Source organism: Mustela nivalis (assembly GCF_964662115.1).
Source record: "Mustela nivalis genome assembly, chromosome: 12".
NCBI lineage: Eukaryota > Metazoa > Chordata > Mammalia > Carnivora > Mustelidae > Mustela > Mustela nivalis.
This window is the reverse complement of record NC_139031.1, coordinates 28,346,740-28,362,873: the sequence shown is the minus strand read 5'-3', so window position 1 is coordinate 28,362,873 and position 16,134 is coordinate 28,346,740. Positions and strand designations below refer to the sequence as shown.

General features: G+C 37.9%; 1 protein-coding gene across 1 annotated transcript in view; it reads left to right on the top strand.

Annotated features, from left to right (window-relative positions):
• The window catches only part of CPED1 (cadherin like and PC-esterase domain containing 1), a 264,193-nt gene that overhangs the window by 108,743 nt on the left and 139,316 nt on the right, over positions 1 to 16,134 (top strand). The window contains exons 7-8 of the mRNA XM_082692704.1: positions 15,053 to 15,195; positions 15,945 to 16,017. Of these exons, the coding sequence (XP_082548830.1) occupies positions 15,053 to 15,195; positions 15,945 to 16,017 (216 nt within the window). The remainder of the gene's footprint in view (positions 1 to 15,052; positions 15,196 to 15,944; positions 16,018 to 16,134) is intronic.

The following is a 16,134-nucleotide window of genomic DNA, read 5'->3' as shown; positions in this document are numbered from 1 at the left end:
CCCTCAGCATTTGTCAGTGATTGGACATCATTTTTCCATTTAAGGCAGTTTTGTGATAAATAGGTTCTTTTTAATTACTATAAAGTTTGCATTAGCCTTTTAGACTTAGGATCTGAAAATGCATTACTTTAGCCATTATCTTTTGCGTGTACTTCTATGTGAATTCAACCTGAACCTCAAACTGGCAGTTAATTTGATTTCCTTTGAATTATGTAAATGACCTAATATTGTGATACAGAACTGAAAAGGTGTCTTTCATTCTTCTGAGTGCTACTAAGGCAGATGAAGACAGATTCTGCACACACACACACACACACACATATATCCTGCTTCATTCTCTGTCTACTGTAACATGCAGATAGATTTCCTTGCCTTCTCTGTGCACCATTGGCCTCATTCATTCATCCTCTGACTTCCCTCTTTACTGATATGTAGCATCCTCAGACCCACCACTCCATCCTCTTTGTTTCATAACAGCTTGTCCTCTTATCCCCCTGCCTGACTTATGGAAGCAGTTCTTAGATGCTCTATGAAGCAGGTCTTTTAAATTTGGAGAAAGGGACTGCAAACAGGAGAGGAAATCCCAGTGGTTCCTACTGTATGTTTCCTAATCCAGATGCTGTGTGGCTTCCTCTCTAAGCTAGCTTTTTCCGTGCCTGGTCTCTACTCTTCCAGAATTCAGTAATTCTGAGGACCACAGCCTCCACTACCTGTTTAAAAGGTATTGTACCTAGGCACCTGGGTGGCTCAGTTAGTTAAATCACCAACTCTTGATCTTGGTTCAGATCATGATCTGAGTTGTGAGATGGCTCCATGCTGAGTGCAGAGCCTGCTTGAGAGTCCCTCTCCCTCCCCCTCTCCCTGCCCCCCCTCAAAAAAAATGTTATGCCAAAGTGATTTCTATCAGAAAATTTATTCCTGATGTATTTGAAAAGTATGAGAATTTTCCCATGTGCTTGATTACCCAAACCATCTACATAAAGAGTATGTATTCAAGTCACAAAGAGTGAAATCATTACTCTAAACTCGGAAGTCACAAAAGAAAAACAGTATGCTCAGGAAATATATTACATTTTCATGCTTTCCGTGAGTTACTGTTGAAGTGAGAAGCAATATGATTTTAAAATATGAATAGAACCATAATGATATCTTTTCAGTCTGGGTGATAAGGAAGTGTCTAGTTGCATTTTACTCTAAGGGAAAAGAGAATTAAATCACTAGCACTGGACCTATAAGACTAAATTGAAAATCCCAAGGCATGACGACCTCTAGGAGCCTGGGGACGGATATTCACTAGGAATGTTCTTGGACCAATGGTCCAACCTCAGGCAAGTCTTTCAATCTCTCCAAACTACTTCCTCCATCTATAAAATAGGAATAGTTTCCAATGGGCTAAATGAAGATTTTCATTCCTTCTATGATATTTACTAGGGCCTTCCCCTATGTGCTAGGTTCCAGTGATATAGTAATAAACAAGACAACATCCCTGAGTCTATTCTTAAATGGGATGGGAGATGAAATACAGATAAAGAACAAGTTATACCTATACAAAGAAATGCAGATAATTACAGACTTTCTAAAAGATTTTTTTAAAAGATTTTATTTATTTATTTGACAGAGAAAAATCACAAGTAGACTGAGAGGCAGGCAGAGAGAGAGAGGGAAGCAGGCTCCCTGCTGAGCAGAGAGCCCAATGCGGGACTCGATCCCAGGACCCTGAGATCATGACCTGAGCTGAAGGCAGTGGCTTAACCCACTGAGCCACCCAGGTGCCCCTAAAAGATTTATTTTATTTGAGAGAGAGCTGAGCAGGCAGGGGCAAAGGGAGAGGGTGAGAGTTTAAAGCAGACTCCATGATGAGCACGGAGCCTGAAGCAGGGCTTAATCCCACGACCCTGAGATTACAACCTGAGCCAAAACCAAGAGTCAGTCGCTTAACCAACTGCACCACCTAGGTTAGTTACAGATTTGCACTGATAGTTTTACCATCCAATAATTACTTTGGGTAATTATCAAAGCTAGATCTTGATATAGCTAAGAATGAAGTGAATGAGGGTGACATGTAGAGAGTAGCTGGGTTACCCAATTTCTGAGAGGTAGAAAGATCTCCCTGACTGGGTGACATCAGGGCAAAGTGGCATTGAAGAGCTAGTGACAAAACATTCCCAGCAAATGGCGAATTCCAATGTCTGAAGGTAGGACAGTCCTTGTGCGTGCAGAGAATGTCATGGGAATTGAAAGTGTCTCATGTTGTACAAAAGAAGAGTGGTAGTGAGCAGGTAGTCGAGAAAGGCAAGAGCCAAATCATGCAGGACTAAAAGGCAAAGTAATGAATTTGAATTTTTTTCTAGAGGCCAAGGGATGCCACTGAAAGATAGTGAGCAGGGGAATGCCATGAGCTGATTTACTTTTCTAAGCCTACTCTGCTGCTGTGTGGGAAATGTATCGAAGAGGTGAGTCTAGGCAAAGCTATTTGGGTGTCCAGGTAAGAAGGCTGGTAACTTGGACTAGTCGGTGAGATGGTGACGACAGAAGGAGAGAAGTTTCTACCTTTTGGAGGGAGAAACAAGCTTTTGTGATGAGTTGAGAAAGAGGACAGAGATGGCTCAAAGATGACTCTTCAGCCGTTGTTTGAATGGTGGCGTCATTTCCTGAGCTGTATCAGATGGAAGGGAGTAGGACGGAGAAATAAGACACAAGCAAGTGAAGAGGAGCTGGGAGCCTGCTCTAGCAGCTGACCCCTCTGCAGGTTCGCAACCATTTGTCTGGTTTTTCGACCTCCTGTACTCCGTGCCCTGCCTCAAGGCCCTACATAGGAAAATTCTTGCCTTAGGAATTTGGTGTTTCTTTACCCATTCACTTCCTCTCTGCTTCCCTTCTCATTCCTCTCTCTCTCCTGCTCTTTGCAACAGAGGTTTCCTGTCGCTTGTTGCTTGCACTTCCTGCTGTGACAAGACAGGTCCCATGTGTCCCGATTCCCATTACTGTAAAAACAGCCTGGGCAGAAGTGCCTGTTTCTCAGACACCACAGGCTCAAGGGTTGTTTGCAAATAGATGGGGCCTCAAATTTTAAGTCGGTTCCCTGGAGGATCATAGGGTTGTCAACTAGGCTCCATTCCGGCAAGAAGGGGAGAAGAGAATACTTAGGAATCTGCCCACCCTAGAAGGGGTTGAATTTCTTCAGTGTCAGGGATGGAAGTCAGAGTGAAGATGGAGGGGTTTGAAATGGAGAAGCAGCAGGCATGACACCGCTCTCTCAGCTCCAAGGTTAAAGGAACGTGAAGTTCTTAGATCACTTCTCAAAGAGATAGGGGAGGTTTATGATGAAAGAGATGAAAATAAGATATAAGAGAAGAAAATAAGATACAATGTGAACAAATAAACAAACAGAAAGCAAACTGAAGGATTTGGCTTTTGCTCCGTAATAAATCACCCCCCAAACTTAGTGACTTTAAACAACATATATTTATTTATTGTTCTCCTGATTCCGTGGGTTGGCTGGCAGGCTCTGCTGATTTCTGAAGCTCCGCTGAGGCTGGATGGTGAGCTCACTTCATGTACATGCCTGGCTGTTGGCCTGGTTGGTGTTAGCTTGGATCATGGGGATGACTTGGTCACGTGTTTCTCATCAGCCAGCCAGCTACCCAGTGTCTTTCATATGGTGGTAGTGTCGGGGTCCCCAAGAAGAGCCAGTGAGCAAGTTCCAAAGGCCAGGTTCTTTGAAGCTTTTGTTTGTGGAGTGGGCTGAATGGTGGTTCCTCAAAAGATATGTTAAGATAAGTGGGCCTTAAATCCAGTAACATGTGTGCTTATAAGAGAGAGGCAAAGGGAGGTTTGGCACAGACAGAAGAGGAGAAAGTCACGTGAAGATGGAACAGAGATTATGGTTCTATGCCCTCAAGCCAAAGGAAGCCTATGGCCACCAGAAGAGGCAAGGAACAGATTGTCCCTAGATCCTGCTAAAGGATTGTGACCCTACCAACACCTTGATTTTAGACTTTTGGCCTCTAGCCCTGTGAGATAATAAATTTAAAGTGAGATATTACAATGGCCTTAGGAAATTACACAGTTTGCCCCACATTTGCTAATCCATTGACCAAAGAAGGTCGCAGGGCTAAACCAAGATTCAAGAAGTGAGGAAGGAGACTCTGGGTGGAAGGAAGTGTGAGTCACAAGGCAAAGGTGAGGCGGGGGGGCTGTGCCTATGCAGGTGAGAAGAATTTGTGGCCAGTTTTTCCAAATTGCCACTCCAACGTAAAGAAGGATTTTCACATCAGAGCAGATTGTCAGCAGGTTTCACAGGATGGAATTGAGAATAGAGAACAGGGAAGTTTTTAAATTAGGGACAGGAGATAGTGAAAGAAAGGAAGGAGAGTGTGTACTTTATCTGATGGCCTCTCTACTCCTGGATGAGAATGAAGCTTCTAATAGTTGTATGTTCTTCATCAAATAGGAGAAACAATAGAATCTCCCCATAAAAATTGGTGGGGAATCAATGTGTTTAATCCATATCCTACTGTAGATGTGAGATTTTTTTGTGTTTGATCATGGAGTCAAAAACAACTCAAAGGAGCAGTGTTGACTACTCAATAATGCTTCATAATCAGTTCAGCTCACTTGGATTCCCCAATTGTTTCAAGGATATCTGCATGTCGGGCAGTGCACAGAAGGACTCGAAAGAGAAATGCTAGTTCTTGCTTTCCAGGAACCCATCTTCAAGGGAGGGAGAGAAACCCTTACCCATAACTGTAATACAGAGCAGATTGCAATGAACAGCTGAGTTGCTGGGATGGTCAAGAGTAGGAGAAAATTATTCCACCCGAGGAAAGTGAGGTAGGTTTCACAAAATAGGTGGCATTTTAACTGAGCTTGGAAAAATGAGAAGTGTTTCTTAAAAATGGGGCAGGGACATTTGCTTTTATTTTGGAAAGACATCATGAAGCGAAAGAACATAGGTTATAGTCTCAGAAGTATGAGCTGTCTTATTTAGTTGGCTAGAACACATACGTGTTTCCAGGTGGGAGAAATCCTAGGGTAACCCGCAGAGGGAGGGATAGAGAAAAAAGAAAGGGAGAAAGGCATAGGCTTTGTGGAGTAGGGGAAACCAGAGAAGGTTTGTTAGAGTCATATCCTGAAGAGCTTAAATCTCACGCACTATAAGGTGACCCCACTGTCATTTTATATTTCTGAATGTATTCTCATATATGATCTCGTTTGATGCTTTAAGAATGCTGAGGGTTAGGGTGATATGTTTCTATCCATTCTATGGAGGAGGAAATGAAGACCCATGGCTTAGTGGAGAACAGAACTAATAAAGATGATTAGGATTAGGACTCCGATCTCCACTGAATAAAATCCCTCTTAATTACCACTTAACTACTTGCGGTATTAAACAATGCTCTGTACGCCCTGCATAAAGCATATTGACTACTGAACCCAAGAACTCAATGCCCGAGGCAAGCATTTGTATGCTTCCTTCCTCGTGCACTGATGAACTGTAAGTGCAAAAAGAAATAGACTGATGTCTATAAAAGCAAAGTTGAATATTTATAAAGGAATCAATCTGGGAAATTTCTTGGAAACACTGCAGGTGAATTTGATGTGGGGTAACAACTTTTGTGGGGTCAGGGGAAACTGTGCAATGTTAAGATTCTGCCCTGAGATTTTTTTTTTTTTTTTTTGCAAGTGTCTTTATGTTCTTGCTTAGTTGCATTTACAACCAATGCATTATGGGTGAGGTTTCCATAAAGTGGATGACTAGCAATTCCAATTAGTTCACCTGCATGAGAATAAAATAGCTCGGCTGTATGTTACAAAATTGACAAAGGAATGACATTTATGTTTTGAAATTAAAACATAATGTTTAAAGATTTCATGCATTGCTTTTTGAATCTGCGTATAAAAATAGCTGTCCCTTTGTAGCAAATAGGATAAAAGAGCTTCTCCTGTTAATGATATCTCCTCCTTCTGGAAACATTGGGACTTCTGTCCTTTATGATTTGAACTGTGCTTCATAAAGAAGACTCTGGTAGCAATGAAAGAGAAAGGTTGGGGGCAGAGAAATCAGAAGTCAGTAGTTGGGACCGCAATGAGAAGATATTTAATGACAGTACTAAATCATAAACCTATAGATTGTGCATAATATTTAAATGCTCATTTAAACTATGTCACGTAAAAAAAAAGAGTTTTGTTGGAACACTGGTAAGAGAGTGGGATAAGGTGCCTGATAGAAGAGAGGTGTAAGAAAACCATAGAGGGTTATAATACATCTATAGATTCAACAGATTTTAACACTGCAGCCTCAGAAGCTAAGGCAAATTGCTCTATCATTTTCTTTATTGTACAACCAGAACGCATTATTTTTATAATGAACACATTTCCTTTTCTTTGGTGATTGACCATGAAACTTTATAAGAACTAAAATAGATACCCTGCCTAAAATATCCGGAACATAAATGAAAAGTATCTTCCCTTTTCACTTTCTTACTCAGTCGAGAGTATCCAGAGAGAGATGAGATGGATATCTTTCTGCCAAAGGCGTCTTTGTTTGCAAATTTTTGTACTGCTTTTTACAAATATTTCCTGTTGGAAATATTATCAGACTTCAGTGTCATTTTCTACTCAAGACCATTAATAAAAGATGGAAGGTTTTCAAAACAACTGTCAGACCTTATTTTACTGGAAGCTTTAAAAAGGATTGCGTTTTAACTTTAATGGAAATAGCTGTGACCTGCTTGAACACTGGCATTCATATAAAGAAAATGAGGAGACATATACATACAAAGTCTAATGATAAAATTTTTACAACTTTAGCTTTTGCTCTTTGCTGTTAAATCTCTCTGCTTCTTTATATTCCAGAGATTCCAGAAGGGGCAATAAAAATAACCTGCCAGTTTTCTGAGAAGGTTGAATATAATGCAATCAGGGTTCTACCATTCAAAGCAAATAATTAAATTTTATGCTATTCACAGCCTTTTGTATTTCTGCACCTTGCTTCTGATCAATTCTCTGATATACGTGTGGGAGAATTTAAAATTTCCAACTATGAAACTGATTAAATCACATTGAATCTTCTGAGTTTCCAAGTTAAATGTGTGCTTTAAAGCTTATGGTGGTTAAGAAGTATAAATGAATAAAATTATTCATGTCACGGTAAGCATGAAACTTATTTAAATATTGGCGTTTTGATCTAATTCCAGGGAATGAGTAAAAACTATCCTAATTCAGGTTTAGCCAATTAACTCAGCTTTTCCGTGGTATACTGTAAAGCAAGCCAATTTTCAATGAGCTAAAATAAATAATGAGAATATTTACGTTCTTAAATCATTTGACTTGACACAATATTTTTTTTCTTGATCCAGGCAATTTGATTTAAGTTAAGTTCTTTGTCTTTCCAAAAGGTGATTAGGCTACAAAAATGCTCGTTGTTGAACTGATATATTGTGTGAGTGTAAGGTCACATGCCTGAGAATTGTGACAGTTTCAAACACATTCTCCATGAAAGTAAAAACACACATATGATCCATTCTTCTGCATTTCAGGGTCCATCCACATATCTAAATCTAATGTAATCAAAACCACAATGACAGAGTTCATGCTGGGGCTTTGTAACCAAGCAGACTGGCTCTAACACCCTTACAGGTTACGTCTTGGCCATGCAACCTTAGACAAATTACTTGTATTCTCACCCCTTAGTTTCTTCATCTATGAAATGGGGATAATGAGTGTCAACCTCATAGCATTGCTATGAATATAAACAAAAAAGTGCATGAGAAATACAGTGTCTGGCCCATGGTATCAGTTTGGCTAAAGTTAGTGATTCCTATTAAATGCAACAAAAATTATATCCAAATACCATATGTGCACTAAATGAAAAATTACACCAGTACTTGGGTTTGGAATTTAGTCTTTTTTTCTCTTCCTTTCTCAAACTTTTTTCCTCTTTTTATTCTGTTGTTAAATATCTGATTTTCCCCCTAAATCGTATCACTTTAAAACGCAAAGGAGAGGTTTTCCTAGGGTTCAGAGTGCTCCCTAGCACTTCCTCTCCTGCAAAAGCACCCCCCAACCCCCGTGAGCAGGTGACATTCTCCTGACGGCCAGACACATCCAAACCTGTGATTCTTGAGCACGGTGTTCTGTATCTCTGGGGACCCATGAAGTCTTTCCAGGGGTTCGCAGGTGCTTGGATAGTTAGAAGAGCATCTTCTTGCCCCGTCTCTTTTACTCTTCTACTCCTCAAAAACAAAACAAAACAAAACAAACAAACAAAAAACCCCCCAAATGAAAAAGAAAAACCTTTTCTATGTTCAGAACTGAGTCTGAGCCCTTCTGCGACCTCATACTATGATGACTGGTTCATGGTGAGAAAATTCTACGAAACAAAAACTTCCCCAAGACAAAACCAGACAAATTCAAATATGGTGTGAGAGACAGTGATTACGTAACACATTATCCATAACACTACGTAACACATCCTACACAACTCAGTGTTTTCAGTTTTTAACAAAACTAAATATTTCATGATAAATCACTATGAGAGCTTTTTTCCCCCCCCCATACACTTTGGAGGGAGTTCAAGGAATTAGGTCATGTTGTTGTAACTGAATTCTTCCATCTCTCTTCCTCTCTTCCCCTGCCCTACACACACACACACACACACACACACACACACACTCTTCCATCCATACATCCCATATATATTTATGTGGACAAGTTTTCTCCATGCTTACATTAAAAATACTATTAATACTGATATTGAACCCTTCTCATCCTAGGCCATAAGTAGTAGTCTCACAGCAGATAGGTGTTTTACTTGAATAAAAAGAAATTGCATCCATCTAAGAGGTATATTTCTAATTCAATTTTACTTATTTATTTCAGAGATTCATTAAGAAGACTTATAATATATTTCTATTGTTCTGACCAATTGTGTATGTGCAATAACTGTAATCTTATCTCTTCAGGGAAGAAAAAAATATTTTTTAATTTAGAGCCATATTGTAATTTTTAAAACTTAAATTTATAGATATATTTTTCTTATTGAAAATTATAAGGGGATCAAAAAATCAATTTATGTATAAGATATATTACATTGGGATAAAATGCTGAGGTACTCCTGTTCCTTTGGATACATTTTGAGAGTTTTACAAGCACCTGAGAGAGAGACTGGTTAGGTTAGAGTCAGACAAGAGAGATCCTCAGTGAGTCTATAAAAGGCAGAAAGAATAATAGTATCAGTCAAGAAAAATAGATTTAAATTTCAAGGATACTACAAATAGGTAGATTTGAATGCATACTTATTCCCTTTCTAAGTTGGACAAAGAACATACCATCTTGGATTTCATATATTTAAATGAGTGCCCTTAGTTCTACCCTTGGATAAAACTGAGTCTGAGCCCTTCTGTGGTATTTCCTTTTAAGCACTGATCACCTGTAATGATCATCCTCTAGACCGACTTTGTGTTCCATCATTAATTTGTCCTCTCTTCTGGATCATTCCTGTCAGCATTCAAGCTTGCTATGGGATTATTTCCCATCACAAACAAATGAGCAAAAAGCTCGGGGATCAAAGAGTGTTCATAGATAAAGCAGTGACAAGGTGGAGATAAAGTAGAAATGGAGATTATTTTCACTATTTGAAGGAGCTGAGGAATGGAGCAAGGGAGGGCTTATTTTTTGTTTGTTTGTTTCTTTTGCAATTTTTTTAACCATTAAAGAAGTGCTCTTTTGGACTTTGGTGGTATAAAATTAGCAAGTGTTTAAACATGGTTGTTGAAGAGAGTTAGGCTGTAAAGACCATAAAATTAATTTAAAATTTTGTAATTGTGGTAATATATACCTAACATAAAGCTTACCATCTTATCCATTTTTAAGTGTATAGGTCAATAAGTGTTAAGTATATTTACATTCCTAGACAACCAATCCCCAGAACCTTTTGCAAAACTGGTTATACCCATTAAACAACCCTGCATTTACCCCTCCCCTCTGCCACTGGCAACTGCCATTCTATTTCCTGTTTCTATGAATTTGACTACTTTAGATACTTCATGTAAGTGGGACCATACCGTGTCTATTGTGACTGGGTTCTTTCACTTAGTATAATACCTTCAAGGTTCTTCAAGCCCTAATATTTGTCAGAATGTCTTTCCTTTTTTAAGGCTGAATGATATTCCATTATGTATTTTGTTTATCCATTCATCTGTTGATGGTTGCTTGAGTTGCTTCCACTTTTCGGCTATTGTAAATAACACTGCTATGAAAATGGGTCTGTAAATCTCTCTTGAAGACTCTGCTTTCTCTTGTTTTGACCACATGCCCGGAAGTTGAGTTACTAGGTCATACAGCACTGCATTTTTTTATTTTTGAGGAACCTCCATACTGCATAGTGGCTGCACCATTTAACATTCCCACCAACAGTGCTCAAGGGTTCTGATTTCTTCACATTCTTCCCCACACTTAATATTTTATGGGTTTTGTTTTGTTTTGGTAGGAGTCATCCTAATGAATGTGAGGTAATACCTCTTTGTGGCTTCGATTTGCCTTTCCCTAATGAGTGATATCAAGCATCTTTTTATATGCTTTTCAGTGCAAAATGATTTTAACTACTCATATTCTTCTTTATACTGAGAAGATGAAAATTTCTATCTGATCCAATAATATTGAGAGAAATTCTAGGAAACTTCAGAAAGACAATGTTATTAAACACTACACGAGGGGCGTCTGGGTGGCTCAATGGGTTAAGCCTCTGCCTTCGGCTCAGGTCATGGTCTCAGAGTCCTGGGATTGAGCCCCACATTGGGCTCTCTGCTCAGCAGGGAGCCTGCTTACCCCCCGCCCCCTCCCCACCTACTTATGATCTCTCCCTGTGTCAAATAAATAAATAAAATATTTTTAAAAAATATTACTCAAAGTTCAAGATACTAAAATGACAGTATTCTAAAGTTTCCCAGTTAGTCAAGAACATGACTTGAAAAAAAAAAAGAAAGAAACTCTAATATTGGTTAATCTTTCATCCTTTGTTTTAACTCTTAGATTAAATTTTCTTATCTCAAAAGTCCTTTTGAACAGTTGTAAGCCTCTATTTTTCAAAGGTTTTATTACAAGTCACCAAAAAAATGCATATCCTCCCTCTCTCATGAGATGGAAACAAGAGATAAATATGTCCTAAGGAGAAAATTATTTTATCCAGAAGCTCCAGTAAACTATCTCTCTTATCAAAGTCTCTACGGTTTCTGTAATGTTATGCTTCGCTTTTCTCACTCGGTACCAACTCTGTGTTAGGTCTTGGCCACCCAAAGGTAAAACGGTACAGTTTCTGATCTTACAGTCTAGTAGTAAGAAGAGACAAGAAAGTCAGCAAGTTGACACAGAATGACCCATGCTGGCACTAAGAGCAATTTGCCGCAGGTCTTATGGGAATTTAAAGGGAATGAATCAGGTGAAGCCCAGAACTGTCGAAAAGGGCTGTCAGAGATGGGGCGGAGGAGTGAAGTGGATAGAAGGGCTCCTTAGAAGTATTTTAAGTTATCAAAGATGTGATGCAAGTTTTCTTGCAAATATTTTCAAGTTGATTTTTGGCTCCTCGTGTCTTTCTAATTGACAATTTTGATCCATCTGTGTATATATTTAAATAAATCACTTGAATGGATAAAAAATCATAAATACCTTACCAGATTATCACTTGACTCTTACACAAGTCAGAACAAATCTTGGTGTTTCTACCACCTCGTTTTACAACCATGATCTTACAAGGTCTTTTCCTATATAATTTATTTTGCACTAAATCTGTATTTCATTTTGACACCAAAGGAGGAAAATGCGTAGTTCATAAAATAGTTTTATGTCATCTTAACTGTTTTAAGATGCTTTTTTATTTATTTTTACCTTGCTGCCAAGGCACTGATTTCCTTGGGATCTTATATTCTCATATTTATGTGATTCAGAAACATCCATTAAAAGTCTTGATCTAGAGAGGGAGAAGTCTCCTTGATATTTGAGTTTATGGCTTCATTGTTTCAAAGTAGCAATGAAGGTGAAAGTGCTCCTTTAGGGATTTGTTCTTGAGTGAAGCAAGCCCCTGGGTCAGGTGTGTTCTTCAGGTTCTGATGGCTGTGAGTGGTATTAATGTCAAATAATTTCAGATTTGACATTGTGTAATGAGACCATGGAGCGCAATTCTCTTTCTACATCTGAACACACCAAGATGCACGGAATTCAAGTAAAGTGACCAAGGAAATACAGTTAAGTGTAACAAATTACAGCAGGACCAGACACACAAAGAAGTCTTCCACTTAGCCTAAGTGGATTAGTTCCAAGAATTGATAGAGGAAGTATTGTGCCCTCTCTGGGTCACTCAAGGAAAGATGATTTTTAAAAATAAATAAATAAATAAACTCTTAAGCACTTGCATGATTCTATTTTCATTTCTGGCATATGGAGCTTGCTTGCCCACTATACTAAGCAGATGAAATAGGTCACTCGTCTAGAATTCCCTTTGAACTGAAAGGCTTCAGTAAATTGAAATTTATGCAATGAGATAGAAGGAAATGCCTACAGAGACAAAAACTGGGGACAGAACTAACAAAAATAAAACGAGTCGCTCCATTTGGAGTCGTGCTTGGGGAGCGCCACTTCTCTCTCCTGTCCTCGTACCTCTGTTTATAAAGGCAGCTCTGGTCCCCTCCTTTCGTGGCTGGTGGCCGATGTAAGATGTTAGTCTTTCTCGCAGCACACGGAGGTCTTAGGGAAACGGGAGGACAGCCAGTTCCTTGGATCCTTGGGTTCTGCTCCTTCACTGAGGTTGCGTGGCCGACCGCTGGAGGGGGGCCTTCCACCGCCGTATTTCTTTATTTCTCTGGACAGGTTTGTCAGTTATTTTGTAAAACGTTCCCAATTGGTGTCACGAGCGTTTGAATTCCTAGAGGCAGTTTTGATTTTCCACAAAGGCACTGCGTTATGAGAATCTGGGTTCAACAACCACACCCATTCATTGAAATTTCCTTAAATGGCTGTGGACTTTCTTGTTTGAACTAATAAAAGGAGCGAACATGCGCTGAGTGTTGACAGGCGTGGGGTAGAAGTGTATCTCACGTGCATTCTCTCATTTAATCCTGGCCATACCTCTACAACATAGATATTGTTGTTAACTTCAGAAGTTCTCTCAATGTGATAGTAGCAGGTGTAGAGCCGACGTTAAACCAAGGACTTGTTGGGTCTCATGTCTGTAGACTGTGCTGTACATATGTCCTCCAGCACTCAGCCCAGTACTTTCCACGTAGTAAAGTTTTCACTAAAACAGTCTAATTGAATGGAACTGAATCCATGTACTGATAGCCCATATTCAATGCTCATGTTACAGTCAGAGATTTAGAAATAATCGGTTCTGCAGTGGGAGAATCAGTATAACCCAAGAATTAATTTGCTAATTATTTCTTGCTATGGAACATACCATCTGATCATCAATCTTATGCATCTCACATGCTACACAAACTTTCTTAAATTATTAACCTTGACCTTTGTGATATTCAGGAAACATTAAAACAGAAAAGGTGATAAAATCATCAATAATCCTTTCTACATAATATGGTGAACAGAGTGAAATATGAGTTATTTTTATTTGGAAAAACAATATTACTCTGTTTTGACTCAAGGGTGTTAACATTTTTAGTGTTAACACTAATTTGTTTTCTTTTGATCTTACAATTATTACACTTATTTTCCTTAGTGAAATGGAAAAACATCCCAATTGCCAAATGCTAATGATGTGTTTGTAGAGTCTTAAAATGTACATCTCATTAGGTTTCTGTTTTTCAGCTAGTAAAAAAAAGTTTATGAAGTCAGTATTTGTTGCTCTCGGGGAATTTTGCTTGGTATTTTAAAGATACATCTACCATTTCCCTTAGGTCACTTGTGCCAATATCTGTCCTTCATTATCATAACAACAAAAGTCTTCACTTTGTAGTCTTAGCAGTTCAGATGGATCTAGTCTGTCCTTCCAAAAACATTAACAGAATACCTGCTGCATGTTTTTTCAAAAAATATTTTTTGTTCTTCATTCTTGAAAGATTATGTTTCTCCAAAGAAAGTCTATGACTTAATAAGAGATTTGTTTTATGCTTTTTAAAAATTTCAACTTGAACTTTGATGTTAAGCATCCTCAAGGGGTACTCTTGCGATTATTTTAATATTTGAGCAAATAAAAACAGCTGTTTATGATATCAATAATTGTGTTTCTAAGTAACCTTTATTCCCCTTTTGTAATAGTGCCCCATTTTATCTGCTCACAAAACCTTACATTAAAATGATGGGAGAATACTGAAACTCTCTCAGACTCTTCATTAGTTGGCTACATCTCCCACAGCAAAATGCTGTGAAGGAGTAACTTTCATCCATTTATTTTTGATCTGATACATTCAAGAAAGTGATAATACCAAAAAACTTAGATCTGAATTTCATACTCTACGGTGTCTTTCCAATACATTTTCTTCTCATTTGGGTTTACAGCCCTCTTGGTGGTGGTATTCACCCATTTTAAAGAGAAGGACACAAAAATTCAAAGTGAGTTGCCAGTCTGAGTTCATCTAGTAGAGTCACATTAAACCTGGAGGTTCTGATCGCAAGCTCCCGTAAATAGTTCCACTTCACTTTCTATGATTAGATGCCATGAAATTAGAAAAAGGGGGAGAAAAGTAAAAAAATCTCTTTTTAAAAATAACTCTTAAAGTAATTTAAATGACAAGCTGTAGTGTCACCCCATATCCAATTAAAAGGCTATATTTTTAAATGTATATAATATATACACATTATGTATAATGTATACAACATTCATGATGCAATATATTTTAGTACTTATATCGTCTTTCAGTATATTATATAGAAGATATATATGTGTGTGTGTCTACATACACATACTATATAGAGATTATCAAAATGTCCTATTTAAGGAGTGTTTCAAAGACACATAATCCAGAAGAATCTTTCAAACTGTTCACCTTGGAAATGATAGACTGAGATTATTGTTTCAATATTGAATCCTTTACTTTGTTCACAGCTGCAAACATTTTTTGAGACATTCCTGACAGCCAGTTCACCTCTTCAGGCTTTTGATAATATGAAGGAAGCAATTAGCAAACTCCTGCTAGCAGCTGAAGTATTCAGCGAAACATCTACTCTGGGACCAAAGGCCTTCAATAGGTAAAAGCCAATGCTAATATTAAAAAAAAAAGTTCTAAAAATTGTTTGTGAAAATGTATCTTAATTATCACAAGTAGGTGCTACTTGGAAAATGTTATGTCAGCATATAAATATGAACTCATAAACATCTTTTCATATTTATAGATTCTGAAACTTCAGAGCATGTCACAGACTTGTTAGCATCTAAATAATAGTGATAAGAAATAAAGCACACATTGTTTAAATTAATTTTAATTGCATCACCTTTTTAAGCTTAGCTATTTTTAGGATATGATCTTTGCATTGACTAGGTATAATTTTACTTATGGACTTTATTAACAATATCTAATAGCTATTGTCTCTGTATTCCAGTTTACTTGAATATAATTTCATGCCTTTTTTGTAGGCAATGTTAAATTTAGAATGTCAACAAGAAGGAGATGACTCAAGTAAGCTTTATCATGCTTATATGTGAATAAGAATGCCTAACAGTTAGGAGAAGGAGAATTTCCTTTTCCGTATTTAGGTTTTCATGAAGTAACTTCATTGTTTAATGTGTTGTGACTACTCTAGATATATTTGTATTTCCTATAAGGAACAAAACAAATTCGAATTAAAAAATAAATTGCATGTAATTTCCAAGCCACTGTTTCTTTTACTTAGTACAGATCTTGACATTTAACTTTAGTAACTGTTAATAATGTATCAAATAATAGAGTAAATGTAGCAAATAGAATATATTTTTATATCACGGTTTGTTTTTATTCCAGATGCAGATTATGTTTTCAACTTTTCACCTTTGATATTGGTTACTACAGTTTCCCGGACCCTGTAGTGCTCCAAGTAAGTATCCCAAAAGCTTCTTGTGAACTTCCACCTTACACTGAATGATCTATTGTGTGTGTGTGTTGGGGGAGGGGAGTATATGTGCAGGTGGGTGGGTGGTTTGCTTTTATAGTA